The 27,111-nt window shown below is 36.2% G+C and overlaps 1 protein-coding gene and 1 long non-coding RNA gene across 5 annotated transcripts in view; one reads left to right on the top strand and one right to left on the bottom strand.

Annotated features, from left to right (window-relative positions):
* LOC308553422 overlaps window positions 1-1,255 on the bottom strand; it is a 64,399-nt gene extending 63,144 nt beyond the window's left edge. For all 3 annotated transcript variants that reach the window (XR_013998244.1, XR_013998245.1, XR_013998246.1), the window contains exon 1: window positions 722-1,255. This is a non-coding gene — a long non-coding RNA (uncharacterized lncRNA). The remainder of the gene's footprint in view (window positions 1-721) is intronic.
* A 364-nt stretch (window positions 1,256-1,619) lies between these two features.
* The window catches only part of KRAS (KRAS proto-oncogene, GTPase), a 40,095-nt gene continuing 14,603 nt past the window's right edge, over window positions 1,620-27,111 (top strand). Inside the window, exons 1-4 of one of the 2 annotated variants that reach the window (XM_081129362.1) lie at window positions 1,620-1,796; window positions 5,599-5,720; window positions 22,659-22,837; window positions 24,215-24,374. In XM_081129362.1, coding sequence (XP_080985488.1) covers window positions 5,610-5,720; window positions 22,659-22,837; window positions 24,215-24,374 — 450 coding nt within the window. In that variant the 5' untranslated portion in view covers window positions 1,620-1,796; window positions 5,599-5,609. Of the gene's footprint in view, window positions 1,797-3,876; window positions 3,973-5,598; window positions 5,721-22,658; window positions 22,838-24,214; window positions 24,375-27,111 lie in introns of those variants that run through there. The other variant, XM_081129363.1, reaches the window with a different exon arrangement.

Below are 27,111 nucleotides of genomic sequence, written 5' to 3' on the forward strand. Positions count from 1 at the left end.
AGTGCAAATTCATTCACTTAACAAAAACTCATTGTGTCCATTATGTGCAGCCTCTTTTCTAGACTTCATAGGATATGGTTTATCAGAAGGTGACCTGGGTGAGTTTAAAGGCAGGTGGTAAGAAGGTGAAAACAGAGATTACAGAGAGTTTAAGACATTTAGTCTAAGTACAGATTTAGAGGCAGGTTTCAGAAGGAGGGTACATAACTTCATTCAACATTCCACACATATTTATTGAGTGTCTATTGTATTGTAGGCACTGGAAACTCAGCATTAAGTAAAAAAGACAAAAAATATACCTGCCCTCATCGAGCTTATATTCTGGTGGGAGAAACAAGAAAACAAGATATAGTATATTAGAAGGTAGTAATTGCTTGAGGGAAAAATAAAACAAGCAGAGGGATAGACTGGGGGGAAGGAGGGAGAGATCCGGTATCGTAGATGATTTTTTGGGAAGAACTCATTGGAAGGCATTTGAACAGAGATTTCTAAGTAGGTGTCCAAGGAAGCTTTGGGGAATTACAGTGGATGAGTTTCCACTGCTGCGTCTTCTGCCTGGGGCCAACTGCGATGAGAGGGAGACAGCAACAGGCCTTGCAGACTACAGCCCCCAGGAGGAGGAAGAAAGGGTGACAGTTGCTGTAAGGCCTAGATTAACAGACATAACAGTTGGGATTTAAAATAATTGTTTTATTCGTGTTTTATGATGTGGACCACTTACCTTTCTAGGTAGTTTATCCACACGGATTCTGGGTATGCTAGCAGGTTCAACTGTCCCACTGTTCAATGTGTTAACTCCCTGAATGTTAACTGATTCATCTCAGTCTTCTAATTGATGTTTGAATGATTCTCCTCGGGTCCAATCTGTCAAGGGCATTTCTACTTAAAAATAATTTGCCTTCTGAGTGTGCCCTCAGGGGCAATAGGTGAATTTGAGGTCCCTGTTTAGAGTGGCCTGTGATGGCTTCACAATAGCCATAGAAACAGCAAAAAACAGCAGACCCCTCCCCCCTAAGACCGGTGATACAGGGTCCGCCCGGTTGGTCGGGGCCTGGGGCTAGGTTCCCAGCCCGAGCGCCCAGGTAGGTTAAGACCCGCGGGGCCCCGAGAGCCCCGGGGTGGGGACCTGCTCGGCGTCTCCCTCCCACGTCTGCCGACCGCCCGTTCATTTCCATGCAGTCAACGATAGTCAATGGATGTGAACAAGTGTAGGGACCGCGGGATTTCCGCAGCCTCTCCGCGCAGACCCGACCGGGGTGCAGCGGCTCGCTCGCGGCGCCTCCCGGGTCGGCGTGGGGCCGACGGCGCGCCGGCCGGGTCCGAATCCGCCGCTGCGGGTTGGGCGCTGCGGCGAGAGCCCGGGGGCGCGCCGCCGCGCGGGTCCCGCGGAGAGCCCGCCGAGGCGCCGCCCGCCCCCGGCCCCGCCGCCCGGCCGCGCCGCCCCCTCCCCCGCCAGCCCGGCCCCGCCCCTCCTCCCGGCCGCTCGCTTCCCTCTTCCCACACCGCCCTCGGCCGCTCCCTCCCGCACGCCCGTCGGAGAGGAATCGAGCGCCGAGCGCGTCGATTGCTCTGCCCTCTGCGGCCGCCCGGCCCCGAACCCATCGGTGCGCTCGGAGCTCGATTTCCCTAGGCGGCGGCCCCGGCGGCGGAGGCACGGTGGCGGCGGCGGCGGCGGCGGCGGCTGCTCGGCCAGTACTCCCGGCCCCCGCCATTTCAGACCGGGAGCGAGCGCGGCGCGGACACTGAAGGCGGCGGCGGGGGTCAGAGGCTCGGCGGCTCCCAGGTGCGGGAGAGAGGTACGGAGCGGACCTCCCCTCCTGGGCCCCTGCCCTGGACCCGACCCTCCGCGCCCGCGCCGGGCGGGGCCGGCGGCGAGTGAATGAATTAGGGGTCCCGGAGGGCCGGGGAGGGGGCGCGGGCGCGGAGCCCCGGAGGGCGGGGGGCGGTCGCCGTGGGGGGACCTGCAGCGGGGGGCGCGGGGACGCGGCGACGCGGGGAGTGAGGACTAGGCGGTGCGGGGCTGAGGAGGGTGAGGCTGGAGGCGGTCGCCGCTGGTGCTGCTTCCTGGACGGGGAGCCCCTTCCTTCCTCCTCCCCGAGAGCCGCGGCTGGCGGCGGCCGGGGAGAGGCGGGCGGCCCGGCGGGCTGCCCCTCGGGGCGGTCGGGGCGGCGGAGGTTACTCCCCGGCGCGCCAGCCTCCCCTCCCCCTGGCCGTCCTTCCCTCTCCCCCGGCGCTCCCGCACCTCTCCCTCCCGCGCCGGCGCCCGCCCGGCCGCGGTGCCGCCTTCGCCGCCGCATCCAGCATCTCTAGGACGGAGGAATAAACTTCTCCCTCGAGCGCAGACCGGACGGATAGGGGTCCCTTTCAGGGTGTTAGGGCATATGTGCGGTAGGGGGAGGTCACGTTTTGGGAGAGCTTGGGAAAGTGCTTAGAGACCACTGTTTGAGGTTATTGTGTTTGGGGAAAAAAATGCATCTGCAGCCGAGTTCCTGACTGCTCCCCTCCCCCATGCACGGGCTGTGACATTGCTGTGGCCACAAAGGAGGAGGTAGAGATGGTGGTGGAAGAACAGGTGGCCAACACCCTGCAATGTAAAGCCTGTGACTTCGTGAAAAGGAAAAAGTTAATCCCAGAAGGTCTGTTTTGTTTTGTCAAGTGAAAACACAACGCAGAAAACCCGCAGAGCAGAAGCAGGGCTTTTCCCTTGCTAGTTGAGTGTAGATAGTAATAGCCAGAATCATCCTTTACCCGTAATTTGCCTGTTCTTGTCCTTTCCCTCATCTCTTCTGTATTACCCTCATCCCTACAAATTTAACCTTCATCCCAGGAGTTGTCACAGTACTCTTAAACAGCACTGACAATTTTTTTTTTTTTTAAACTGACTTACAGGAGGAGTTAATTGTAGCAATCTTCCAGCCAACTGCTTGAAATACTCTTAGGCAGGTGCATGCTATAGCTGAAGTTCTAACCTTCTTAAATATTGATATCCATCAAAACAGGGGTTAAAAACAGAGAGGTATTTTCTAATTGTTACACAACATATATGTTACATTTGTAATGGAAAAAGTAATTTAAAAACAAATTGTAAAGGGGAAAAGTCTGTTCATAATAATCATCTCAGAATCAACCATATGAGATGTCACTCTTAGGTCCTAAATGCTGACTCCAACATTGACATCAAATATGGTTGATAACTAACACTGCTTGCTTTGAGACAGTAGCCATCCACAGGCATACTTGGTTTTAAGAGATAGTAGATGAGATGATAATTCAGTTTTATGACCAAAAAAAAGTGATTTCCCCCTCTCTCTCCTTTAACAAGATGTTGGGTTCTGGTCCCATTTCCACCCCTTGCTAGCTTTGGTAGCTTTGGGTGAGGGGGTTCCTTCTGGCATGTGATCTTCAGTAAGCCTCCTTGGGAACCCAGTTCTCTCTAGTGGACTTAAATATTACTTGATATTTATAATCCAGTTTAAGGATCCCCCTCCTCCCCCGAAACAGCCACTCACAAGCAAGTAGACCAGAAGGTGTGTTTCTCTCAGAGTTCACACATGTATATAAAACTAAGTTCTAATCCAGCACCTGTCCACAGGCTTTCCTAGGCTAGCAAACTTCTGGTTGTAAGGATCTCTTTATACTCTTCAAAGTTATCGAAGATCCCAACCTGTGGTATGTCAATATTTACAATCACAGAAATGAAAACTGGGAGTTTTAAACCTTTATTAATTCATGTAAGAATAGAAACAGGAAGCCCATTACTTGGTAACATAAATAGCATTTTTTATGAAAAATAACTTTTTCAAAACAAAAACAAATTAGTGAAAAGAATGGCATTGTTTAACACTTTTGCAAATCTCCTTAATTATATGACAATAGAAGACATCTGGCTCCTCATATCTGCTTCTGCATTCAGTCTGTTGTGATTACACATCTGGAAAACTCTACACTTGTGAAAGAACAAGAGTGGAAAGGGTAATCAACATCATAGAATTTTTATAAAAACAGTTTTTAACTTCTTGGACCCTTTGCCCCACAAAAGACTTAGGAACCCTAATGGGTTCCTGGACCACATTTTGAGAGCTACTGTTCTAGGCTATCCAATTTGTTTTGCAGGATTTGGTGGGCAGGGATATATTTTGGTGTGATTTTCCTCATCTGTCCCATTTGCTACCACCCGTAAGTGGGAGCAAACAGAATAAGACACATGTTTCTAATGGCTCCCAAGGTGGCTGTAGACAAGACCAAATAAAGCTAGGTGGCAGGGAATAGACCAGGGAACTGTAATATAACAGTCAGTGACAGCAACAGTTGTCTAGCCTGTCTGCTCTTTGTGAGAGGGCTCAGAAATACGGTAAGGAGGTGGTTAGTATGTTATCATTTGGAAAACCATATTACTTTATTTTTCTCTGCCTATTTGGATAATTGTCTTCAGTAAATAGGATGCTGCGTGTATATAGTGTTTATATCTGCACATTCCGTTCATTAATTTGGAACTACTTACAATAGTGCATTTACTGCCATTCTTTCCACTGTTTCTTATTTATAATAATATCATGTAGTGATTGAGGGAGAGGAGATAAATAAATTCATTTTATTTCAAAAAGTTTGAAACAACTGACTAAAAAAAGATTTTCTGCCTTGTACTGTTAACCTTACAAATTGTCAATAGTTATTGCAGTTATTGGGCAATGATGTATGAGATGCAAAGAGTAAAAGTCACTTGGATTCCTGAGAAATAGTCACATCTTTTTAAAATTTTCTCATTAAAAGCAGTAACTATTTTAAAATTTTATATAATTATATTTTTCTTGTGCAAAGTACTATTTTCAGCACTAACATAGGATTATATGTTGTGATCGATGATTTAATCAACTGTACTGAAATATTTCAAAATTCTCAAAGTTCTCATACCATTATTTTCCCCAGCAGATATTTTACAGATTAAAATGTTCATCAAATATTATCCTTATCTGCTTTGGTGTCTCTGTTTTTATTTTATTTTGTCACTACACAGTGAGCTTTATTTGACAATCCTTCCACCCCTCCCCCCCAGTCTGATTCTTGCTAATTATTCAGGAGAGCTAACTATGATGATGCTTTTTAAAAGTTTTCTGTAGGTCTTGGCTTCAACAAAGACACTCAGCATGCCCACTTGTAACTCTTAGGGGCCATAGCCAACTAGGAGAGATAGCTGTCAACAGTTTTGTGTGGGTGTGTCCACAGGGTATAGAGCATTGCACTAGACGCTTGTACTGAGTAAAAGTCATGACATGTTCCTTTGAGAGCCATTAACTGCTACAGAATAGCAGACTGGCTGTTTAGATAGCACAACCTGAATATAAGATAAAAGAACTTTGTACTCAGAATGCATTTTCCTGAAATGTTGAATGGGCGAGTTTGTAAATGTGTGATTCATTAAAAAACACATCTGTAGTCAACTTACGTTTTTATCATTGAATTTTGCGAGGTATTTTGATATAATTTGCCATATGAAGGTGAATTTGCATTAAAAGGTATTGATAGAGTGTTTGGCTTCTATTAACCTCGTGTGTGACACATGTTCTAATTTAGTTACATTTTCGTTATTTTTATTATAAGGCCCGCTGAAAATGACTGAATATAAACTTGTGGTAGTTGGAGCTGGTGGCGTAGGCAAGAGTGCCTTGACGATACAGCTAATTCAGAATCACTTTGTGGATGAATATGACCCTACAATAGAGGTAAATCTTGTTTTAATATTATGTATATTGATTTGTGCATGCCCATCCTTTGGGTACAAAAAACTTTTCTTTGATCATTTTTTGTGTGGCTATGCATTACAAGTCAGTGATACTGAAAATGATTGTATTAAGCTATCAGAAATGCACTTAGGTTTTAAAGCCTTACTCTGAAGTTATACATAACCATAGATATGAGAGCCCATCTTCTCTTGGGAGAATCTCAAGATTCATGACATTCCTTCTGTGTTAGTATGTGTGCATTTTGATTAGAAGTGTATTTCAGAGTTTTGTGAGAGAGTGAAGTGTGAATATACATCTTATCTGTACCTGTTTTTTTTAATGTGGCTATTATTTTTATGGGTTTGTTTGGGGTTTTTTGGTATTTTGATATGTTAGAATTGAATTGTACTGGTGAAATATAATCATTTGAAAGTTGATTAAAAAACTTAATTAGTAGTATTTCCCAGTTTCCTCTTCATATTGAAGTAGTGGAGAACCTACAGCTACCTGATGCATTTTTAAAAACTCATTCTTTGCACATATATATATGTGTATATATATATATATATGTGCAAAGAATGCATATATATATATATATATATCAGATGATATATATACCCTTATAAACATATATAAGGGTACAACTACCAATCCTTACCTTTACTTTGCAGCCCTTTTTAAAAATATATATATTTTATTGATTTCAGAGAGAGGAAGGGAGAGGGAGAGATATAGAAACACCAATGATGAGAAGAGTCATTGATCAGCTGCCTCCTGCACGCCCCCTGCTGGGGATTGAGCCCGAAACTCAGGCATTTGCCCCATCTGGAATCAAACTGCAATCTCCTGGATCATAGGTCAATGCTCAACCACTGACCTATGGCCAGTGGGGCTGCAGCCCTTTTTTAATTTACTCAAGGAAATGTTAGAATTGTTTTTATTACAAATTGATTAGTGAATAATTTTCAGGCCTTCTTATTTTAATGAAAAATCACCATGGTATGGGCCAACAGCAAAATGATAGAATGAAGGCCTGAAGGAGACCTTGAAAGGTCAGGTCGTATCAAGCAGATAAGGATTACTTTAATCCCAAAGACCTGCAGGAGGGGATGGCACAACTGTCCTAGTTAACTTATTTCAAGAATTACTGTTTTTTATGCATAATCTGAATCTTCATGTTAAGTTTAACTCTGGAGATGGAAATAAGTATACCACCTCATCTTTGAAATAGATTTACACTGTTGGATTATTTCTTAGACTTCTTTACCCCTGGTTAAGCAAGCAATCCTAACCCCCTAGCTTTTATTCTAGGCCTGATATACCAATTGTTCAAATCAGCTCTGAAAAATTTCCTAGAACTTGCTCTGAGTTCCAAGCTGTGTAATGTCTTCAAGAAACACTTTGACTGCACTGAGGTAGATTCTGAGGGCTATGGTGGCCTTGGGAAATGTTTATGCAATATAGAACTGAGAGTTCATTAGATAAGTTTTATAAGGAAATGTCAAATATTTTTGATACTGCAGGAAAACCGTGGAGAAATAAGGCTGTAAGCAAAGATTTGATTTAAACAGAGAAGCACTTTTTGTGTGGCTTCCAAATTTAAGAATTTGCAGTAAAGGGGAAGAGTCTAACTGAAGTGGACCACCTATCTAATAATCTCTGTATATTTTCTCTTGACAAGTCAGTTCAATGTTGTGTGATGGTTTGGTCTTGTTTTCTTTTTATCTTGAAGGCGGATTAAGTAGTTAACTTATTTCTAAAGCCAAGGCTGCTTGGCGTACTTCACCGTTTGAATCAGAAGTAAAAGGAAGTTTTAAATAGAATTCAGGTTAAGCATGGAAGTGTTCCTGGGATTTTGGAAGATGGCTTTAGCAGAAGGACCCACCATCTTCTCTGAAAATCTGAGGAATTCCATTATACTGTTCCCTGCCAGAGGTCATGAATGTTTTATGTATGATAATGTGATAAAATGGCTTAGGACACCCTTTGGTCACAGTTGTTCAAGTGCAATATAAATCTTACAGAGCTAAAGCTAAAAGTTAATTCTTTATTTTAGGGGAAGGTAGAAAAAGTTTATAAACTTAAACCCATAACTTCTTATGATTTCTGCCAAACCAGAGGACTTGACTCTGGGAACATTGATTACCTATGAACTTTGAAACTGAGGCCCCTTCACTAGTTTAGCCACCTGGGAAAAGGTATCATACAGAGATTATATCTGAGGCAACTGACACACTAGATTCTTGGTGTGTAGTTCAACTACAAGAAAGGCAAGAGAATTTATTAGTTTATTTTAATAAGTAGTTAAGCAAAAATGCTGACTCAGTGTTTTTGTAAAAAGTTAAAAAAGAGGATGGGATATCACTAGTGCTGTTAGGTTTTGATTGTTGAGTAATGTAGGTCAAAGAGAAAGTGAGAGAGGACATAGGCTTCGCACATTTGGAATTCTCATCAGTTTTCCTGCATTAAAACAAATGAAAAGAAATTGAGAAAGAATTTTAAATCAAGTAATACCATATTTTCTAGTGGTTTAAAATTTGAAAAGCTTTATATACTATGAGACAGATAAGGAAGGTGGTCATTGTTTCTTCCATTTTATAGATAAAAATGGTGTCTGAGAGGTGCTAACTTGCTTAAGGATACTTGGCTAGTAAGTTGTGGCATTTTAAGTTTTCCGCGATGAAGTTAAATGGAATTTCCATGCTTTTCTTGTATAACTATTTAAAAATGTAAAGTTACCCTCAAACAGATATCTAATATTGGAGGCTGATTCAGATTTATCAGTATACCAAAATTTGATCTCACGTACTATCTAATGGCATTTTAATGGCAGGGATATGATATAGAATGAGAGAGGAATGACACATCTGTGGAGCATGTTTATATTTGAGACTATGCACATGATAATCACTTTTACTTCTATTCTGAAAGATTTTACCTTTATCTTTTATGAAGTCCATCAAAGAGTTCCAGAGATATTGAAATAACCTCATTAGTGGTGCAAGGTTATTAAAAACTTAAAGCAATATCCCAAACATAATACCAGGCTAGAAATAATGTATGTTTTTATAATTTAGAGATTCCTTGCTATTATGAAAACGTGTTCTCTGAGGTGTGTTTAGCAAAGGAAAATTTGATGGGAAAAGAAAAATCTTGTCTTAAAAAAAATGCTAGTAGGTGTAGACATGGAAATCAGAATGATCAGTTGATCAGTTAGCAAATATAGATTGCATATATCTCCTGGATATAGTATACTAGTAACAGTAGATACAGAAGTATTTCTTCCAGGCTCTTAATTCATTGACATCTGCATGCTTCTGTTAATGTGACACTTAAAATTCAGTCCAAGTTTTATGCCCTTTGGTGAAACAGTTTCCTACTCAGTAAGGAAGAATGGATTCATAATTGGATTGATTTGTTCTATCTTTAGTGCTCTGAGCTATAATCACCAAGATTTACCAGTTTCTCTATTTTTTATTTTTTCATCTTAGTTATGGAACTTATTTTACTTGCTGAATAAGGTATTTAGATAATAAAGAGAAAATTTGTAATATTAAATAGTATTGAAGAATGGTGTTTAAAAAACATGTAAACTTGCAAGCTGTTATTTTTCTGGCTTTCTGTATATGTATTGATAGTCATCAAAGAGGAGTGGATGGGTGACTTTGCCTTTAGGGGACATTTGGCAATACCTGGAGATACTTTTGTCACAACTTGAGAGAGGGCGACTGCTAGCACCTATGGTAGGTAGTGCACACACAGGACAGACAGCCCACAACAAATAATTACCTGGCCCAAAATCAGTAGTTCTGAGGTTAAGACCCTAGTATGTGTTACCCATAGCTTTAAACATCCTTAAATTATTAAACTGAAGTCCCTGAATAAGGTTTATGTTAGACTTTCTAACATAATATAGATTTAAGCTTTACCTTTTCTAAACTAGTAATATGTTATATATGTTAGCTTACTCTAGCGTTCTATTAAAACATTCTGTTCTTAAAATAAGGTAACAGCAATTTTGTAAATGAAGTTCTCTTCAAGGCTGTGGCCAACTCTTCCCCCCCTTGCAAATGAGTGCCCTCTACTGGTCAATTTATTTCCTTTATAATAAATAACAATGAAATACCTCCTAAATTTGGATATTTTTCCTATTTAAATTGTGAGGGGTATAATCATTTTATAGATATATAAATTTTATTTAAAAGTTTTATTTTAATTAAATGTTTAAAAATCTAAAGTATCATTTTACTCTGCTAATATTAAGATTACTTTGTAGATTATTTAAACCTAACTAATTAAATATGTGAGTAAATATCTTTGACTAAGAAAGGAAACATATGTAGCCTAGTAAGAAAAAACAGGGGAGATTATTTTGTTTGAGGGAATAAATAGTGGCACAGTGGCTCTGAATTTCTTTACATGAATGCAGGAGGTTCAAAGCTCAGTGATGTGTTGTTAACAGGGTGTTAGGAAGGAACTATTCAAAAGAGGCCAATTGTGACAGTTCACATTTTGTAGATTTTTATAGGATTGTAGACTATTGTGATCACGTGAATTTTAGAATAAACCAACACAAAATTCAAGCACTGCATTTAGGCCAATTAAAGATTAAGTATTTACTTAATAATAACTATTTAGACCTGAATGTCAAAAATTATTGGACATGTTTTATTCTAATTTGAGTTTTTATAAGTACAAAGCTTTAAACACATGCAAATTAAAAGATGATAATGGAAATAAGTGAAAGAAAAAAAATGTTATGGTTTGGCATCTCTTTAAGATTCTGGTTTTTACAATGTAACTAATTCCTTAATTCCATAAATATTACTCAGTGCCCACTTTGTACCATATAATCTTCCTATATGGAGACACGTTGAAGAGCAAAAGGGGCCAGATCACTGTCATTTATTGTGATCTTAAATTAGTATAGATGGGTAGTAAAAATAAAATATTTGAAAGGATTAGGTAGGGATATAGTGGTTACTTTACATAATTTTTCAACTTTTTATTTTGAAAATTTCAAACCTATGGAAAACTAGTAAAAAATAGTACAGTGAATACCAGTTACTCTTACACTAGACATTCTTGCTTTCTCTATATATGTATGTATGGCTACTTTCACAGTGTGAGTTGAGTAGTTTCACCAGAGACCAATTACTGTCTGACCCTTTACAGAAAACGTTTGCCAACCCTATCCTAACAAAAAAGCTTTTCCTTGTATAACCACAATGCAGTAGTGAAATTTAGGATATTCAGCATTGATACAAAAAATTATATATAGTCCATAATCTAATTTTGTCACTTCCCAGAATGTTCTTTTTTTTTAAATATATCTTTATTGATTTCTGAGAGAGGAAGGGGGAGAGAAAGAGAGAGATAGAAACATCAATGATGAGAGAATCTCATCGATGGATTGGCTGTCTCCTGCATGCCCCCAACTGAGGATCGAGCCCGCAACCCGGGCATGTGCCCTGACTGGGAATCGAACCTCGATCTCCTGGATCCTAGGTCAGTGCTCAACTGCTGAGCCACGCCCGGCCAGGCCAGAATGTTTTTTATCAGTTCCTTTTCTTTTTTCCTGATCCAGGATCAAAAAATCAGTTGTCATGTCTCAGAGTCTCTTTTAATCTAGAACAGTTTCTTAGCTTTTCTTAGTCATTCATGACAATGGTACTTTTTGAAGAATTGAGACCAGTTGTTTTGTCTGATTGTTTCCTCATGATCAGATTCAGTTTAAACAGTTTTGACCATCATACTTACATAAGTGATGTTATGTACTCCTCTGTATATCACATTAGTAGGCACAGGATTGTCCCATTATTGATGATGTTAACATTGATTATTAGGTAAAGGTGATGCCTGTTTTCTCTCTGTGAGGCTGTCTTCGCTTCCTTTATAATTAATATGTACTCTGTGGGGAGATACTTTGAGAATATAAATACCCTGTTCTCCAACATATTTGCACCCAGTGGGATATAGCATCCACTGATAGTTCTCACCAGAATAAAATACTACCATAGTGATTGCAAAATAGTAGTTAATCTTCTAACTCTGTCATTACTTCTGCATTTATTGGTTGACATCTACCGTAAATAACGACTCTCTACTTTCTCATCACACTCCTTTTTTATTTGTTTGGTTTGTCTTCTTTGTATTAGTATGGACTCATGTATTATTTATTATTATTTTATTCAATGTGTTAAAGTCTGGTACTATAATTATTGATATTGATTCTCAAATTTGTTTTGATATAGCCAGTGGAATCCTTTTCAAGCTGGTCTCTGTATCCTCTTGATATGTTTCCATCAGTTTCTGAGCTCTTCCTTCTGTCACAATGTGTTCCAGGATCACCTTGTTCTTTCTATGGCCTCATCCTGGATTCAGTCATTTGTCCTAAGAGCCCTAATTCCTTTTGGTGGGGAATGATACTTAAAAATACCTGGATGTTAAATATGTTTACTGGGATTGGGGTGTTACTGCTTCTAGACCTTTTTCAATGGAGAGAGCTAAGAAATACAATGTATTTAAAAATCTTGAGTTCATTCTTCCTCACCTCATACCTTCATTCTACCTTGTATAAATTTTAATATTAAACATTAGATAGCTATTAAAATAAAAATGATAATGTCTGTCTTAAATCCTGGTTCTTGCAGTATTATGTAAATAACACAGGTAAATTAATATTAGGTTGGCTTCTTTATTTGTGTAATTGGGATTAAATATTTTTCTCCATTGAGAAAAGTAGGGAGCCTTTCATTTAAAAATATTCTTAAGCTATTTAGGAATATATTTAAGAAAAGATTGGGCTATTTGTCTACATAAAAATTGTAAGGCATCTTTAACAAAAATACAGGACAAATGGAAGTCTGGAAAATTATTTGCATCATATATCAATCAGGAAGCTCTATTATATAACTTTTAGATAAAAGCAAACACCAAAAAGGAAAGGGGGAAGATAAGGATATAAATAGCCAACCTATCCTCCAAAAATAAATAAAACAAATGACATATAACAAAAAGCTACTTCATTAATATAGAAATGCAAGTTCAAACAAATAACATTTTTTACTGTCATATTGGGTACGATTAAAATGGTAACAGTGCTGGGAAGGGTATGGAGAAATGTGTACTACTCTATACTATAAGTGTGAGTGTATAGTTTTACAACTTTCTGGAGGTCAGTTTGGCAGTATATATTACAATGTGGCAATATGTATTAAAAGGTAAACTGCATTTCCTTTGACCACTTATAGATCAATTCCACTTCTAGGAATTTATCACAAGGATTCAGTTGGATAAGTGTTTAAGGTGAATACACAGGAATGTTTATTGTGGTGGTGGTTATGATTTTTATAAGTGGAAATTTATATGTCTACCAATAGGGAATGGGTGAAGTAATTTATGGTACATCTATACCATAAATGTACAATTATATTATACAATTGTCGAAAAGAACTAGGTAGATCTGATGTACTAACACTGAAAAATGTAAGTTAAGGCATGTCATAGCACATTATGTAGAGTATAATTCCATTTATCTAAAAACAATGTGAATATGAACATAAAATATTGTAGGACATATGTCAAACTTTCGTTCTCCGCAGTATTTGGTGTTAAAAATGAGCATTTACTGTTGGAAAGGTAAAAGTAAATATTCATTTTTGAGGTAGAGAAGTCCCTCATGTATTAGATACCATTAGATTATTTCGTATTTATTTTCTTCCTCCCTTTTAAAGCCTCAACAGATTGGATAATGGAGATATGTTCTGGATAAACAAATTAGTATCAGGACAATTAAAGAATAACAGATATATAATACAAAACATGAAAAATTTATTGGCATCTGTAATTATTAGGATTGGATCCATGATCAATTAGGCCTCACATTCTGACCTTGGCACCAAGTGATAATTTATGGGAGAATGCCACATGACTTCAACAGGTGACAGATGTATGCTTATAATATCTTTCTTTTTAAAATTTGTTGTGCAAATGTTCCTTGAGTGTATTCAGATTTTTGAACCAGTTTTATCTCTTGGCAGTGGTATAAATTTTATTCTGTCTCATCTTTAGCTAAGATTCAACATTTTCATTATTTCAAGTATTTTTCATTATAAAGATGTCTGTTTTTAAATCTTTTTAATGAAGGTCTGAATAAAAAAAATTCTGTCATGAGAACAAGCTTTTTTAACACTCTTGTACCCTAGTCAAAACAAATTCTTCACAACCCTCAGAGTTTTAACTTTCCTTCCCTGGAGCTTGTCCTGCTCCATTATATTTATTTTGAAATACAGTGGCTGGTTTTGCAAAAAGTAGTCCAAGTGTAGATGTCCAGTGATTTTATAAGGTCAGGATACTGCAGTTGCTGTACAGTTAGTTCCTAGTAGCCAGTGGCCTGCTCCCTACCTTTTTGGCCTATAATAGCATGTGCAATGTAATATGTAAAATAATATAGTTACATTTTTATAATGCTTTTTATAAGGGGATTTTCATGGTATTTAATTCTAATCTGAGTACAAAGTCCTGTGTGTTACCCACTTTTACACATGAAAGAACCATGATTTAGAGTAGATAAAAGATTAAGTAGTTTGCCCATGCTAACACCACAAGTGGAGTTCTGTGGCTGCCCACAGATTGAAGATTCAGGAGTATATCTCTAGCCTAGACTTTTGTCTGAGCATTGGACCTGTATATCAAGCTGCCTATAGGTCATAGCCACCAGAACAATTCACAAACATAGGGAATTCAACATGCTCCAAAATGAACTCATCTTTTCCTCTATCTTTCCCCTTTTATTTCCATTCCTAATCATTTAGCTCTGCCATTAAAAAAAAAAAAAAAAAAAGATATACTTCACGTAGCATAAAATTTATCCTTTTAAAGTGTACAGTTCAGTGGTTTTTAGTGTATTCACAAAAAAATACAACCATCACCACTAATTCCATAACATTTCTTCTTTCAAAAAGAAGCCAAATAACCCCAATCCCTCCTGACAGCCCCTGGCAACCATTAATCTACTTCCTGTCTCTGGATTTGCCTCTTCTGAATATTTCATATAATTGGAATCATACAATATGTGGTCTTTTTGTCTGGCTTTTACATAGGTTACTGTTTTCAAGGTTCATCTATGCTGTCACATTTTCAGTACTTCATTCCTTTTATGGTTGAATAATTTTCAGTTGTGTGGATATAACATATTTTGTTTGTATGTTCATCAGCTGATGGACATTTGGATTGTCTTCTCTTTTGGTGTATTTTGAATAATGCTGCAGTAAACATCCATGTACAGGTTTTTGTGTGAATGTATAATTTCAGTTTTCTTGGTTATACCTAGAAGTGGAATTGCTGGGTCACCTGGTAGCTTTTTTTAAAAAAAACTGTTTGAGGAGATGTCAGACTCCATAGTGGCTGCACCATTTACATTCCTGCCATCAATGTATGAAAGTAGTCCTGCCAATTTTACCCATTAGATATTTCTTAAAACTATTTAATATTCTTCCACCTGTACTGCCATTGCTGCCTTAGCTCACATTCTACAATTTCTTGTAATAGTTTCGTAACTCATTTCCCAGCCTCCAATCTGGCCCCTTTCTGTAATTTGCCACAATACTAGTGCTAACAGTGAGCCTGGTAAATCTGATCCTCTCTTCCTTCTTAAAAGCCTTTCAGCCCAGCGGGTGTGGCACAGCGGTTGAGCATTGACCTAGGATCCAGGCGATCGGGGTTCAATTCCCGGTCAGGGCACATGCCTGGGTTATGGACTCAGTCAGTGACTCTCTCATCATTGATGTTTCTATCTCTCTCTCCCTCTCCCTTCCTCTCTCTGAAATCAATAAAGATATATTTAAAAAATAAAAAATAAAAACTTAAAAAAAAAAAAAGCCTTTCATTGATTTGGTGTAAGGTGAAGTTCAAAACTCCTTAATATAGCATTCATGACCTTCCATAAGTTGGCCTCTGCTTGATTGTCCAGTTTCACTTCCACTTACCTATAATCCCTCCAAGCTAAAATTGTATTGAACTTGTGCCATGTATTCAACATACTATTTCATGTTTTTGTGGATTCTCTTTCCTCCTTGCCTGGAGTGGCCCTCCTCTCCGTCTTTTTTAATTCATACAGAGTTGATCTCTCCTTCCTGTGTGTCACCATTGTACTTTGTCCTGCATATGGTACGGGAGTATTTCATTGTATCTTAATTATTTGTTTACATTCATATCTCTTTCAGCAGACCTAGCTCCTTGAGATCAGAAACTTTATAATGCCTGGCACACTGTATGACACTTAGCAGACTTTTAGTAAGTGTTCTGTGATGCAAGGAAGAATGGAGTTAGGTAGATGGGGATGAACCAACAAACCTCTGTTTATATATCTCAGATTCCTTGCTGCTTCCATGTTATAATTCTGACAAGGCTATTGTACATGTTTCTAACTGTCTGAGAAATTAGCTGTCTATGACAACCTTTGGTGGCTTATAATCAGTAGTGTGGAACATATTCTATGATGGATTCAAATAATCTTTTAGAAGTTACAAAATACTTGAGCATTAAGAGAGTAAAGGTTTCTCATTTTTCCTATAGGTGTTAGTTAAGAGTACATGAAAAATATTCGAGTGCTTCATACATTAAAAGTTACAAGCATTTCAAGAGTAAATCCTCAAATAATACTTTAGCTGACATTTTCAGCAGTCCTATTCATATTTACAAGAGCATCCGATGGAATCAGCAGCATGATGATGGAGATTAAATTGGATAATACTTGTAATATGCTTATCACAGTATCTGACATACAAGTAAGGGCTTGGTAAATGTTGGCTGTTATAATTACTGTTAATAATAATAGGGTTACCTTTAGTAAAAGCTATTAATTTCTTTAGGATTTTTTTGTTCAGTGTTGTATGTCTTCCCATGTTAGGGTTACTGCTTGAGTTGGAAAACTAAGTTGAGCATGTTAAAAGATAACAGACTGAGTAACTGGTTATTAATTATAATAGAAAAATGACAAAATGATGTCCTGGTCAGTGAATTCAATATCATTTTAGTCATTTAGTCTTAGCTTTCAAATTCCTCTAAGGGGGCTACAGATAAGTTTCTGTACATAGAACAACACTTAAAGGCATGTTAATAAACTAGAAAACACTTTTTAAAAAATTATACAAGTCAGTGCAAAAATGGTGAAAATTCTAAGTGGGCAAAGGATATAGGTGATGGGAGTAAATAGTAAAATAAAACTATATAATATTCTCAAAGAAATGAATGTTAAAACAATAAGAATTTTTAGCCTAACACTCACGGGAGTTTAAAGAAAAATGAAAATACAAAATCCATTGTTAATGAGTGCTGATAAAATGGATACATTCATATATATATATATATATACACACACCCACACACACCTACATACATACATATATATACACATACATAATATACACACATGCATATGTTTTTATTGATTTTTTAGAGAGGAAGGGAGATGGATAGAGAGAGAGAAACATCAATGAGAGAGAGAGACATCTGTCAGCTGCCTCCCACATGTCTCCTATTGGGCATCTACCTCACAACCTGGGCGTGGGCCCTGACCAGGAATTGAACCAGTGACCTCTTGGTTCATGGGTTGACACTCAACCACTGAACAACACCAGCTGGGCAAAATGGGTACACTCTTTATGCTGTATGAAAAAGTAATGTAATGAACATGTATGCATGAACCAGCTTTTTAATATCTTGACATTCGGCCACTTTTAGTTTAGATCCTTTTTCTTTTTCAAGATGTAAAACTTAATACAATCGAAGGCCCCTATGTTCTTCTCTGCAGTCTTACTGTATTCCCTCCCATAAGTGTTTTTAAATCTCTCTGTATTGTTTGGTTTATATTTTTACATTAAAGGTTTCATATTATATAAAACTTGATTGACTACATTTACTAAAATTTCTTACTGTATTATAATTTAAAAATTTATTACGTGTCTTAATATAATTGAAACTATTAAACTTGTACTTATTTTGATAAGACAGTTTTATAGAGTCTGCATTTATTTACGTTGAATGGATTCATTCATTTATTGAACAGATAGTGCTGAGTACTTGCTGTGTTCAAGACTTGCACACAGGGTGTATAATGGTGAGCAGAACATGTGATGTGAACTCAACCGTCATGGAGTTTAAAACCTAGTAGGGGATATAGACTTAAACAATTACACAAATACTATAAATACACAGTACAGATTATAGTACATGATACAAAGGAAATGTAGAGGTGCTGAGTAAGGAGAGTGATAAGTCCTTTGAATTTTAATTTTAAGAATGAAGGGATACAAATATTGAAGGACTTTAAGCAAGCAAGACATTTAAAGCAAATGACATTTAAAAAAGAATTACTAGCTGCTACGTGGAGAATGTATTGTTAAGAGTAACAACAGGGATCCCTGTTAGGAAGCAGTTGCAGGAGATTGCATGAGACAGAATGGTATTATGGACTAGGGTGACGGTGCTGGTGGGTGCTTGGATTTGGACTATATTTTGAACATAGGTCAATGGCGTAAGGTTGTAGGTCATTAAATACCTATGTAATTTTTCTTTGTAAGACATTTTAGAATGCCTGCCACATTAAGTGTATCTATTGTAACTACCATTTAAAAGGAAATAAACCATATTTCCTTAGCATCTTTTACCAGAAGTGGCATTACTGTGTCAAAGGCGATGAACATTTGAGCGGTTCTTGATAAATACTGGAATTGCTTTCCAAAAGGATTGTGTCTGTCATATCACTAGAAATGTTTGAGTTCTTTCTACAGTTGACTTCTGCCAGCATAGTATATTTCATTTAGAGAAGTTTTTTTTTTACTACTTATGTAAGTAAAACAATAGTACTTTAGCTGAGAGGGAAAATATATGTAATAACTTTCTTACATTTAATATTTTATTACGTTGAGTTAAAGTGACTTTATTTTATCCTAGTTTCCAAAGGATGTTAGTAACCTGTGTACCTGATCTGAAAGTTTATTTCTGTCTGAAAGACTGGAAATAATACTAATTAAGAATGTTCTTGATCGTTTTCTTGCTCTATTCTTAACTAGTTTCTTTTTAAAATCTGTGTTTAAAACTGGTTGGGCTTTGATAACCTGTACTTTCTCCGAGCGAGGGTTTATTTTTAAAGTATGAAAGGAATAAATAATATGTATTGAGAATACTTCAGATTTGTGATAGGTATTTTATTAGAGTAGAACAGGATTGGCAAACTTTCTATAAAGGGCCATATGGGTCTTTGTCTCATAATCTTTGGTTTTTTTAAACAACCATTTAAAAACGTAAAAACTATTCTTAGTTCATGGGCCAGACAAAAACAGGTGGGCAAGATTTGGCCTGTGAGCAATAGTTTGCTTGAACCCTTATTTAGACTTTAATCTTGGGAAAGACCATGCACTGATGACTAAATTTTTCTACCTCCGTATACTTCTTCCTAACGGCTAAACTGAAGTTGGAGCAAAATCTTTAGTATTTATATACTCTCTTTGTTGTGCTTGTTTCCTGCTTTGTTATCAGACCTGCAGTTCTTTTTTCAGATCATGCTTTGCCTTTTAACATTTTTATTCTTAAGTTTTTACCAAGTTGAACTGCCTTTTTATATAGCTCAATGACGTTGTGCTTCTAAGGATGACTCTAGTTAAAATTAACTTTGGAAATACTGAAGTTTTAACCTAAATCTGTTATTTCTAATCAGCAGAGTCTACTCATTGTTTATAAGTAGTTTGTGGATTACTTTTTTCAATAACTGAATGTGACACAGAACTTAGCTGTTAATATTTATGAGGTTTAGAAGGGAAAAGATAAGAGGAATGAGGTGGGTGAATAGGGAGGGACTGTTTTCCCTGTTTCTCAGTCCATTTGATGGAGGGAAGCTACAAATATTCCACATTAAATACCTTTGAAATACAAAGTATTTGAAAATTTTGTAAATGGGACTTTATTGAGCTACATCTTGGAGGCATTATATATGTGGGCAGATGGTGAGTAATCTCCCGGCCACACCTTAGGTATAGACTTGTGTGGCTCCAGAAACTGTAGTCTTGAATTTTATTGTTGGTAAAATATTTTATATTTAAAGACTAAGGAAACTATCAACAATAGGTTAACTTAGGTATTGGTTAGTGAAGAATGTGAGGGGACAGCAGCAGGTAAGGAAAAGTCTTTGGTCTCTAGCCACACCTGGGTAATGAATGGATTGACTCTAAGACACTGTACTTTGCTCTCAATTCCTGCTCTTTCATTATACTTAAAAATACTGTTTTCAATTTATAATATACAAGAGTTCTTTTAAGTAGTTAATTAAGGGAGTAGGCAAAAATAATAAAATGTCAACCACATGTTCAAATTTTTAGTAAAGAGCTTCTTGCTTAGAGAGTAAATATCTACCCTTTTTTTTCTGACTAGTGAAATAATTTTTATTAAAATACAGTTTACTTTAAAAGATAAGCATGAGATCACAGTCTAATGTGGTAGTCTTTCACACTTTTAAAAATTAAAAGCCAGAAAAGGGATAACATTTAACATAGCATCTAGTACAGAAAGATAAGAGGTAAATTATTTCTTAAATTATCTCCATCAAAGACAGCCTTTATTAGCATTTTTTATGTAGTACCATCAGTTTTTAAATGTATGTACAGACACATTGATACTGATATGTACATATATTTTATTGGGATCATGCTACCATATGTAGGGGTGGGCAAAGGTAGGTTTACAGTTCATATGGAAAATAATACAATAATAAATAATATAAGAATAAACTTTATTTTTTGTGTACTAACCACTATAAACCTACTCTTCCCCATTGCTGGAGATATATATCTTTGTATTCTACTGTAAACATTTAAAAAATATTTTATCAAAAACGTGATTTTTAATGACCATTTTCTTTTCATGATGGAATGATCTGTAAACTAATTTATCAAATAAAGACACTTTTGTGCTAAGTCCACATGTGGAACAATAAGAAATTGTGCCCTTGGTTTATACTTTATACCTATCATCAGCCTCACCTCTTATTCCATGACTTCACATTGCACCATTCCTTTTACCTTATTTTTTTGAGGCCTGTTTTTGCAGGGAGTGTGTGAAATCTTTTAGGCATGAGTATTAATCAAAAGTTAGCCTGGCCGGGTGGGGCTCAGCGATTGAGCATCGACCTAGGATCCAGGAGATCGGGGTTCGATTTCCGGTCAGGGCACATGCCCGGGTTGCTGGCTAGGCAGCCGATCAATGACTCTCTCATCATTGATGTTTCTATATCTCTCTCTCCCCCTTCCTTTCCTCTCTCTGAAATCAATAAAGATATGTTTAAAAATAAAAAAATTAAAGAAAACCAGATTTTCATTTTAAGATTCTGTTTATGTTACCCACTGCCTTTCCTTTACTCAGTCTTAGAGTTGCATTGTCTCTTTAAGATAGCCATCTATTCTCCCCCACAGAATTTGTAGATAAACCATCCATACTTTAGAGTTATCATAGTATCCATCTGGCTCTGAGATATTGTTCCCAGGATTTCAGATATGGATAAAGGCATTAAAATCCTCAGTAGTGACCATTCTCTTTGTATTGCTTTGACTGTAAGTAAAATAGATGCATGACATTTATTTGTAAGCCGATTGTTTTTTTTTCTTGCCATCTAAATCATCCTGAATAACAAGAATTGGTGGAGCTATTCCATTTTTTTAAAAGATTTTTTTTATTGATTTATAGAGGGTGAGGAAGGGAAGGGGGGGAGAGAGAAAGAAACATCGATGTGAGAGCAAAACATTGATTGGCTGCCTTCTGCATGCCCCCTACTGGGGATCGAGCCTACAAGCCGGGCATGTGCCCTGATTGGGAATCAAACTGGCAACCTTTGGGTGCATAGGAGGATGCCCAACCAACGGAGCCGCACAAGCCAGGGCGCTCGTTTTTGTAATAACTATTTTTAATAGGAATTTAGGTCTTGCACTTGCATTGTTGAATCTCTGTGTAACAGCTTTTTAAAAATTTGGGTACAATATATATAACATTAAATTTACTATTACAGCCATTTTTAATGTACAACCCAATGACATTAAGTAAATTTACAACGTTGGGCAACCATTAGCTCTATTTTCATAACTTTTTCATCATCCTAAACTAAAACTCTGTGCCCGTTGAACAATAACTCTCCAACCCCTCCCCACCCCACCCTCAGCTAATCTGTATTCTACTTTCTGTCTTTGTGACTTTACATATTTTAGGTGCCTAATATAAGTGGAATAATAGGTATTTGTCTTTTTGTGTCTGGCTTATTTCACTTAGGATAACGTTTTCAAGGTTCATCCATGTTGTACCATTTATCAGAATTTTATTCCTTTTTATGAATGAATAATATTTCCCTGTATTTATATACCACATTTTGCTTATCCACTTATCTGTTAATAAACACTTGAGTTGTTTCTACATTTTGGCTATTATAAATAATGCTGCTGTGAACATTGGCATACAAATATCTGTTTGAGACCCTGCTTTCAATTCTTTTGGTTACATACCAAGGATTGGAATTGGTGGATCATATGGTAATTCTGCCAAATTGTTTTCCACAATGGCTGCACCATTTTACATCCCTACCAGCAGTGGATAGGGATCTAGTTTCTACACATCCTTGTTAACACTTGTTATTTTTCCCTTTTTTAAAAAAATATATATATTAGCCATCCTAATGACTGTGAAGTGGTAGCTCATTGTGGTTTTGATTTATATTTCCCTAATGATTTTGAATATATTTTCATGTGCATATTGGCCATTTGTCTATCTTCTTTGGAGAGATGTCTGTTCAAGTCATTTGCTCAGTTGTGAATTGGGCTTTTTTCTTGAGTTGTGTCTAACCCCTTTTTAAAGTAAAGGTACACCTTAATAATCTAGACTGTGTTTCTCCCTTCTCAGGATTCCTACAGGAAACAAGTAGTAATTGATGGAGAAACCTGTCTCTTGGATATTCTCGACACAGCAGGTCAAGAGGAGTACAGTGCTATGAGGGACCAGTACATGAGGACTGGGGAGGGCTTTCTTTGTGTATTTGCCATAAATAATACTAAATCATTTGAAGATATTCACCATTATAGGTGGGTTTAAATTGAATATAGTAAATTAACATTGAGGAATAATTGTATCTTCCATTTATTGAGTCTTTGCTAATCACCATGCATAAGTGACCTAATTTAAATTCTAGAATAATTATGAGGTAGATAATATCCCTGTTTTACAAATGAAGTTCTTGAGGGTTAGAGAAGTTGAGTAACTTGTTCCAGCTTGCATAGATAATGTTGATGCTGGGATCGAAATTACGTCCTGTTGACTCCAAAACCTGTGCCCTTAACCATTCTACACAGGGGAAACAGACTTTAAGCTAGAGCTATTATAAAAATGAAAAGCATCAACAAAAATATGAAAATCTAATTGAGGCAGTGCCACTCAAATGACCTTAAAAAGAATCAAGTATTTTTAATGTAGAATTTCTTGGAATTGGCTATTAGATATTTAAGAAAAAAACAACAACAAAACCGCACAACTCTGAAGTTGTAAAAGACTGAAGTATTAGAACAATTAGTTTTTAAAGAAACTGAAAAATGAGCCTAAAACTATTTTTATTAAAATAATCACTGTTAAGTATAGTGTATATTCTATTTCTTTGAGGGTTTACAGTTTTCATAAAACTGCATATAAAGTAAATGTTCCATTCATCAGCTATGTTTTAATGGTGAGCTAGCCTAGTTAAGAGGTTTAACATTTTACTTATCATTTCTTACAGCATCTTTTCTCTATAGTCTAGTAATAGAGAAAAATAAATTGGGGTGGGTAGTAATATTTTTGTAGAATAACTGGCTTTTTATTTCATGCTGCATCTTTGAAATTCACTTAAAATTTTGAAGGAATTTAATTTTACCCCAAATTTAGAGTTTATGCACATCTTATTGAAAAAGAAGGATTCTTACAGAATAAACAGTGTAGTAACATCTGTGTTATCTACGTAGAAATCGAAATCTTTCCACTTGGCGCTCTCTTTTCTGAGAAAGGAATGTGAAAATTATGTTAATGATATAGTTCATGTTTTTATAAAAAACATTTTTAATTCTAGATATACACATTTAACAACATGTGTAGTATATGTTTGTAAGGTTATAATTTTTAAAATTAGGAATAGGACTTTTTCGGTCTAGAATTTTCAATATTTTCTGCTTCATCATGTGACCTACCTGCATATGAACCTATTAGACTGTAGTTTTAATATATTTCTAGGTATTTGATCCTTTAACATATATAGAAGTTCTATGTTTAAGATGGAGAAAAACAATAATGAAAAGGAAAACAAGGAAAATTTGGTGTGGTGGGAACAAGGAATTAAATTAAAAGTCTTCATTTTATAAGAAAAGGTATGTATAATTTTTGAAAGAGTTTTGTATTTCTAATATATCTCATGCACGTTTTCTTTTTGTCCCCAGAGAACAAATAAAAAGAGTTAAAGACTCTGAAGATGTACCTATGGTCCTAGTAGGAAATAAATGTGATTTGCCTTCTAGAACAGTAGATACAAAACAGGCTCAGGACTTAGCAAGAAGTTACGGAATTCCTTTTATTGAAACATCAGCAAAGACAAGACAGGTAAGTAAAACTGCAATAAATACAAATCTATTCTGTGCAAATTATGTCAAGTGATTTTAATTATTAATCATAGTTTACTAATATATCTCCTTATAACATCATTATGGGGGGGCAGGAGGGAAAAACAAATAATGTACATACCTGAGACCATAATTGTTATTTTGTTCAATGTAATTTATCACTTTTTCCTTCTGTTATACTAAAATAGGAAGTAAAACCATTTATTTGGTAAATGTTCCCTTAAGGATATGAGAGGGCAGTGCTTCTTAATCCAGTCTCCATGGTATTACTTTTGGCTTTGGTTTCTTTCCACATTGAACAGTCTCTTCAGCTCAGCACATCTTACATTCAGGTTTCAAGAAATGTGGGGAATTTTTTTTTTTTGCTGTTACATTTATAAAGTGAAAGAACAGGGGAACAAATATTGAGTTTCCTGTTTTAGAAGTGCATTTAAGAATCTTATGTCATATGTTTCTAGATTAAATTTGTTATATTTTGAAGTATTTTACTTTGGTAGAATTTTTTTGAGGATATATGTATTTTTGGAGAAAGTTTTCATTCAAGCAAGGGAATATTTAGAAAATAAATAGAAATTCTCAGTTATTCATTAACTGGGTTTTTCTGACAAAAATGAATGCCAGGTTAATCTTGACTTTTATTTCAAAGATTACCTACATTTTAAAAGTAACTTTTCTGTAGGCAAAATAAAACAGTTTAGTTTATTATTTAACCTACTTGTATGAAGTTAAGAGTTTAATATATAGAAAAAAATCCTAGAAAGGAATACCTAAGGATATGATGGAATATAATTTTCATATACTAAGAAATTAGTCAATTTATGTTCCATGCAAGGTGAACATTTGTTTAGCGCTTTGTCTGGTTACATGTACCCATGAGTCCAGAAAACTGCAATGCTAGGAGTTAAGAAAATTGATGAAATCATTACATAATTAAACTTGTAAAAACAGGCATTCTAGAACTTTCATTGAATTTTGTAAAGGGATAAAAATTTAAAAGTAAACCATCATTCAGCTAGTATATATTTCTATTTCTCCAGTGGAAAAGTACTGCTTCCTAGTTATACAAATTTGGTACACAGCGAAAAAACAGGGAATTCTATTTTAAATCTTTGTTTTAGGATTAAAAGCTGAATTTCTGTAGTTTGATCATAGTACAAATATCTGATTCTAAAATCTGATTTATAAGTTAAAAAAGACTTGATATACAGCATTATACTTTAGAAGAATTAAGATTTTATTCACATCCATTCCTAAGTACATAGGCGGGAAGAAGTTTGGTTTTTGTTTTCTTTTTATTGGTCTCTGACCAGATTCCTTGTTTTCTGTTAGAGAGGAGGTATTCAGAACACGTTATTATAATATTTATAACTTTTTCCCCCAGCATTTTCTTATGAAAATTTACAAATCTAAAATTAAAGGAATTTTATTGAAAACATTTGCAAACCTACTACCATTAACATTTTCTTAACTTGCACTATTTGTAACTTTTAAAGATACCTTTTAAACCAGTTAACATTTTAGTTTAAATTTTATAGAGAAAAAAACTAAGAGACTTTGCCTATTGCAAATAGAGCAGTGCTTCTCACACTTTATGCGTATGAATGAACTGGGCTTATTCAAATTTAGATTCTAATTCAATAGTCTTGGTTGGAACCTATGATTCTGAGTGCCTAACGGGCTCTCAGGTGATGCTGATTTTGGTACATGGGCCATAGTTGTAGTACAAAGACAATAGAGGACAATAAAAGAGAGACTTCTTATTCCCACAAAGCACTTCTCATTTGATGAGCCTAAAATAGTGTTTGTTTCTGGTTACTATTTCAGAAGTACTAGTGGATTCTTAGTGTTTGATGTTAATGCTTTAATATACCACAGCATTCATAATTAATCAGAAAACTACCTGGTTTCTGTTTAAAATAGATTTTTAGGTTTTATACTCTTTTGGGAGGGTGGGGTGGGAGTGGGGAAGATATATGTAGTATGTATGATATGGAAGTGGATTAACTTAAATTTGCTTTGTAGACATTTATGTGGATCATCTACTTAAAATATAGAGTGATATAAAGGAATACTTTATTTCTTAACCTTCTAACGCTCACCTTTTCTTATATTTATATTCTGTTGTATTGATATCTTTATGTAATTTATGTTGCTAAACTATAACTTAGATATTTAGTTTCTGACCTTTGATTTTTTTTTATTACATAGACTTGTTGATTTGCCTTTCAGAAGTTTATTCTTCTTCTGTCAAAATTAGATATTTGCATGCTTTTGCAAGACTTTATAAACATCTATTCAAGTACTAATTGTGGAGATTATAAAATGAAACATAAATTTTATAAATTTTACATCTCCAGTTTTTTGTGAAAATTTGAAGCCCTATTTTCTGCAGAGTATTTTATTACTTATTTGCTATTAATTTCTTATTTGAACAAAATAAATATGCATATCCTTGTATTTTATCAACAGTTACTTATTTTATGACCTTTTAGTCTTGAGCATGAACCTAAAACACAAACACCAAAAAGAATTACATTCAAAGTAGTAGGAACAGGACATTAATTTAGAGCTTCTCCTGGGTATAAGTGAAGGGCTGACACACTTTGTCTGGTAAGGTCCAGATAATAAATACTTTAAGCACTGTGAGCCACAAGTGGTATCTGTTGCATTTTTTTTCTTATAACCCTTTAAAAATGCAAAAATCATTCTAAGCTCTT

Source organism: Miniopterus schreibersii (assembly GCF_964146895.1).
Source record: "Miniopterus schreibersii genome assembly, chromosome: 2".
In the NCBI taxonomy this organism is placed as follows: Eukaryota; Metazoa; Chordata; class Mammalia; order Chiroptera; family Miniopteridae; genus Miniopterus; species Miniopterus schreibersii.